This window comes from Thermobia domestica, unplaced genomic scaffold, assembly GCF_964235325.1.
Source record: "Thermobia domestica unplaced genomic scaffold, izTheDome1.hap1.1 HAP1_SCAFFOLD_1544, whole genome shotgun sequence".
NCBI classification, from domain to species: domain Eukaryota; kingdom Metazoa; phylum Arthropoda; class Insecta; order Zygentoma; family Lepismatidae; genus Thermobia; species Thermobia domestica.
The window spans coordinates 1-5,956 of NW_027657254.1; the positions used below are offsets into that span (position 1 = coordinate 1).

At 38.2% G+C, this 5,956-nt stretch overlaps 1 protein-coding gene across 1 annotated transcript; it reads left to right on the forward strand.

The window, feature by feature from the left end:
- Positions 1-6: 6 nt before the first annotated feature.
- LOC145677883 (uncharacterized) lies at positions 7-4,978 on the forward strand. The gene has a single exon (XM_081748166.1). It carries the CDS (start codon positions 61-63, stop codon positions 1,111-1,113), a length of 1,053 nt encoding a protein of 350 aa, XP_081604292.1. The 5' UTR covers positions 7-60; the 3' UTR covers positions 1,114-4,978.
- The last annotated feature ends 978 nt before the right edge of the window (positions 4,979-5,956 follow it).

The window sequence follows — 5,956 nt, forward strand, 5'->3', positions numbered from 1 at the left end:
CCTCACACTTGCAAAGAGTGTGGTAGGGCATTTAGTAGACGTTCGACTTTGGCTACACACATGTTAATCCACACAGGAGAAAAACCTCACACGTGCAAAGAGTGTGGTACGGCATTTAGTAGACATTCAGATTTGGCTAGACACATGTTAATCCACAAAGGAAAAAAACCTCACACTTGCAAAGAGTGTGGTAGGGCATTTAGTAGACGTTCGACTTTGGCTATACACATGTTAATCCACACAGCAGAAAAACCTCACACGTGCCAAGAGTGTGGTAAGGCATTTACTCAAAGTTCACATTTGGCTAGACACATGTTAATCCACACAGGAGAAAAACCTCACACGTGCAAAGAGTGTGGTAGAGCATTTAGTAGACATTCAGATTTGGCTAGACACATGTTAATCCACAAAGGAGAAAAACCTCACACGTGCAAAGAGTGTGGTAAGGCATTTACTCATCGTTCATATTTGGCTACACACATTTCAATTCACACAGGAGAAAAACCTTACTTATGCCATGAGTGTGGTAAGGCATTTTATTGTCGTTCATATTTGGCTACACACATTTCAATTCACACAGGAGAAAAACCTTACTTATGCCATGAGTGTGGTAAGGCATTTTATCGTCGTTCAAATTTCGCTAGACACATGTTAATCCATAAAGGAGAAAAACCTCACACGTGCAAAGAGTGTGGTAAGGCATTTACTGAACGTTCAAATTTGGCTGAACACATGTTTATCCACACAGGAGAAAAACCTCACACGTGCCAAGAGTGTGGCAAGACATTTACTCATCGTTCGACTTTGGCTACACACATGTTAATCCACACAGGAGAAAAACCTCAGTTGTGCAAAGAGTGTGGTAAGGCATTTACTCATCGTTCGACTTTGGCTAAACACATGCTAATCCACACAGGAGAAAAACCTCACTTGTGCCAAGAGTGTGGTAAGGCATTTAATCTTCGTTCGACTTTGGCTAGACACATGTTAATGCACAGTGGAGAAAAACCTCACACGTGCCAAGAGTGTGGTGAGGCATTTTATCAACGTTCGGCTATGGCTACACACATGTTAATCCACACAGGAGAAAAACCTTACTTATGCCATGAGTGATAAGGCATTTTATCGTCGTTCAAATTTGGCTACACACATGGTAATCCACGCAGCAGAAAAACCTCACACGTGCTAAGAGTGTGGTAAGGCATTTACTCGTCGTTCATATTTGGATGTAGAGGTCCAGTTAGGCTTCACACATGGTAGTATTTAGAGAAACAAACTATCACACATGCTACGAGTGTGACGGCGAATTTAAATATCGTTATGTTTGGTTACACACATGTTAATCCATACAGGAAAAAGAGGTCACGTATGCTAAGAGTGTGGTTAGAAGTTTAATCGAAGTTCAACTCTGGCTACACATGTTAATATGCATTAATATGCCCTGAGTGTGGTATGTCATTTGATAAACGTTGAAGTTTGGCTAGAGAAGTGTTAACCCACACAGCAGTAAAACATCACACATGTCAAGAGTGTGGTAAGAAATTTAATCTAAGTTCGAAATTGGCTACACATATGTGAATCCACACCGTAGCAAAATCTCACCTTGCAAAAATACTGGTATAGAATTTATTCAACGTTCATACGTGCTGAGCCACACAGGGTCAAAACCTCACACGTGAGAGGTGTGGAAGACGATATAGTCTACGCTCAAACGTTGAAATGAAGTTGAACACATGTCAGTCACCAAAGAGATGCAAAGATCTTAGCAAGGCGTTTACTCAAGGTTCATATGGCAAAGTAAATGATAATCCACAAAAAAGAAAAATCTCACATGTGCGGAGAGTTTATATCTGATGTCGCATTCTGTTGGACGAATAGACATGATATAATCTACACTGTTATTTTTACGATTGCTATGGAAATTTTACTATCCCAAATTTATGCTTGAGTAGAATAGTCGACAAAGGGATGTCATTTGTGTCTGAGGTTATTCCATGTTTAGTGTAGATCCTTATCTAAGCTGAAGTTATAGTCACCAAATGAGGAACTTTGTCACCTTCTGACAACATCTGGAAATGTTCGTGGCATCTTTCAAGTAAACTTAGAGCACTGTTCCTATATGGTCTGCAGAAACACCCGACAAAGACTGTTTTTGGACAGACTTTCCTCTCCTCGAATAGTTTCACACTCACGTACTAGATCATTCTGTGCTCTGCTGCCCCATTAATTTTAATACTACAAACAATCCGCCTTTAGGGTCTTATTTCTATGTAGAGAATTGGTTGAGAAACGACATTCCACTGTTCCTTATTGATATTTTCAGACATGTTTCGCTCACCACTAAACAGCCATATTTACGGCACAGTCTGTAAAATTGTTTGTGACACTTTGTAAATTTTTGTAGTATAGTTTAAAGGTGATTTTCTGTTCACTGCACTTTTGAGCAGCGTTCTACTGTACATCACCACATTAAACGCAAAATATAAAACATTTGATTTGACACACTTCTCTAGCGTGGGATCACGTTGTCCAAGTCACTCTCACTCTTTTCTTGCCATCTGAGTTGAACATTGTAAATTATTTTCATTGAGAGTTCCTCTACCAATAAATGATAACGATATTTCACTGCATCTCCAACTGTCAAACGCAGACTCTAGCCGTAGCCTTACTACTGGGTTCACAATTGAAATGATAAAGCATAGAGATAGCACAAATATTTTTCCCGAAGCAATAGCTCGAACTTTAACTTTTCTGCGGTTTGATGCCGTATACACAAGTAGTATAATTTTTGATTATCATTATGATCATTTTCACCCTTATCCTGTTCTCATCTCATAGTTTTGGATATTGTTTCAGTTCCGTTATTTTACCGCATATGATAATTGACGATGGAAAGTCTTTCATACATCCTTTGAAGATAAAATTGCCGGGGTGGCTCAGTTGTAAAGCGTTCACCTCTGATGCATGGGGTCTCGGGTCCAAACCCTGCTCCCGCCAAGTTAACTTTGTGGTGGACAAACAGCGTGTGCTTGGGTTTCCTCGGAGTTCCCCAGTTTCCTCCCACTTTCTTCATTCTACAATTTCATTCTTGCTCAGCATACACTGAACCAAGTTCCCAGAGTTCTCGTTCTCCGATCAGTGGCAACCACCAAGCATCATCAACGAGTTCACCACCATTTAAGAAGCATACAAATGCACATAGCATCTCGAGCTCCGACTCTGACTCCAACCAGCTTATCCTCCTTTGCAGCGTGTCTACAGCTTGCTACAGCAAAACTACAATCCAAAGTACTTTAGTTCGAAGGTTTTACTTCTCTAACTTTTCCAGTATCGGCAACGCAAAGATATTTCGCAAGTGGTAGAAACAAAAAAATGAATTCATCATTAAATCACAGTCGGCCAACTTCGCAAAATAATTCGTGACAATCCAGTTTCGAAATGTACAGCAAAATTGCAACTTTAACTTCTCTCAACAACATCCGACACTAGCAACCTCAGCCACATACCATGTCAATAGTAGTACGAGGGGTCCGTCTATCTATAACACTTGATATATAGGCTAAACTTCCTGAAGTGGGATACACCTTTAAAAAAGCATCCGTATTCGCAACAATCAGGGACCAACATGCATAGTTCGAATTCTGAGAACATCACAGGATACTATCAACGACCTTTTGCATAAACAATTCTTAATTTTCAAGAAGAGATGCCGATTTGAACAATCTTGCTCATTACGACCGATTCCTCTCCCAGGTAAACGCTGTCCAGAAAACAAAGTACATCCTACTAACAGGTGCAACCTATGATCCTGTTATCCTACAAAGAGGTGCACACTTTTCCTTTTCCTATGAAAACTGTCCGAATCTGCAAAAAGTTCCAATCTGCAACACTTGGTATCAATTCCCGCCTGCAAGATACAGCTACAAGCGCAAGTCTCGGCTAGCTCCAGAAGAATTCAGGCCGAAACTTGTAGTACCACTATTGACTCATTATGTTCAAAATCGAAAAGGTGAGACTTCGAAAGACTAATCGATTTCTTTATATGCATAAACTATTAGCATTTGTCACCCACACTCTTCAAAACGTTCGTTTTTTGCACAACCATTAATATTAAAACACGTTCAGCACGCAGCTCGCAACATTCTTCACCTCGATTTTCATGACACTTACAGTGGTTCGTACGTGCACTTTCATGTATCTCCACCCGAAACAACTATTTAACTTCATAGTGGTCATGTATTTGACTATGACTTTTATTTCTATTTCTCAACATTCTCTTGTACTTACCTCATAAACTCATATTTTAACAACTATTACACGAGGAACAATTTGACACATTACTTATCAGTAAAACGCATTTCACTCGCAAACTTAATTGCAAATTTACCGGCTATCAACTCATTCCACACGATATGAAGCTTCCGGCTCGATGCACCACTATCGGCGTTACAATACTATTTTATCCTTACACATGTAATATTTTCCATAAGTAGAAGGTTTGCTTTATATATACTTAAACACAAACAAAATATTTGCTGACCAAAACAATATGTTCACATAAAAATATTACATACGTGTTACAGTTTCGCCAACTAACATTTTGGCTTCATCAGACACTGTGAGGTACATGAGAAACGTCCAGTCTTACATGCACACAAGAGCTGAGATATCTTCCTTCTGATTGGCTCCTGGCAGCAGCCAATTCAATTTAAGTATTCTAATTCGTATTTCCCTATACCGAGTCTTCCTATCTGTTGTAAATTACACACACACATCAAAAGGATGATCTTGGCACAACTAATCTAAACTAACAAATAATTGGCATAAATAAATAAATAATATTATAAATATATATAAATACACATAAATAAATTAATATATAAATAAACAGATAAACATACAATTACTCATACGCTTAAAAAGACGACACACACATACAGTATATACTAGTGGTAGGCACAGAAACCGGTTTTTCCGTTTCCGATTTCCAAGAAAAACCTAATCCGTTCAAAATTTTCAAAAAAACCTGTTTTCACCGAAACCGGTTTTCTCCAAAAAACCGGTTTCGGTTTTTAAAAAAAGGGTATCGGTTTTTTCAGATCCCGGTTTCGGTTTTCTTCAAAAAACCGGTCTCGTTTGACCGAAACCGGTTTAGGTTTTCTTCATTTTCGGTTCGGTTTTAATCGAAACCGGTTTCGGTTTTCTCCAAAACCGGTTCTTGTTATCTTCAAAAAACCGGTACGGTTTTTGTACTGTAACCGATTTCGGTTTTCTTCATAACCGGTTCAGTTTTTCATCAAAACCTGTATCAGTTTTTCCAAAACTGGTTCTATTTCTGACTAGAAACTTTTTAGTAGTTCTCCGGAACCCATTTCCTTTCCACAGATAGTATATTGTGTTTTCCAGAACAGTTTTGAGTTTTAGTCTTTACTAAAACCATTGCGATGTTTACCGAATCCGGTATTGGTTCCTTGAGAATCTACATATGTCTTAGATCTTCAAATCGGCTTAGTTTTCAATAAAATTGGCTTCCGTTTTCATCAAGAACTACCTTTGAGCTTCTACTTAAATCCAGTTTGAACTTTCATCAAAACCCACTTGGGATTTTTGTTATAACGGTACTTTATTATTATTATTATTATTATTATTATTATTATTATTATTATTATTATTATTAGTTACGCTTAAAAATATGTTTTTCCTTGAATTCAATATTCACTCTTCTGTAAAACTCTAGTTTTTTCGAATACAATTACCTTCCTTATTATCAACAAATTTTCAGAACCTGGATTTATTTTAATTAAACTAGCTTAACCTGCACTCTCTACACAGCGCATCATTCACATATGAGCATGAATCTCCTTGTCATTCCTCACAACATCTGTACATGTCCCCTTATAGACACAAATGAAAGACGTCTTGATAAAAATCGGCAAGGGGTACCACAAAGGAGAGA

Bases quoted from the DNA above. Each gene is read 5' to 3' on its own strand.
- LOC145677883 (XM_081748166.1), top strand. From the start codon at position 61: ATGTTAATCCACACAGGAGAAAAACCTCACACGTGCAAAGAGTGTGGT.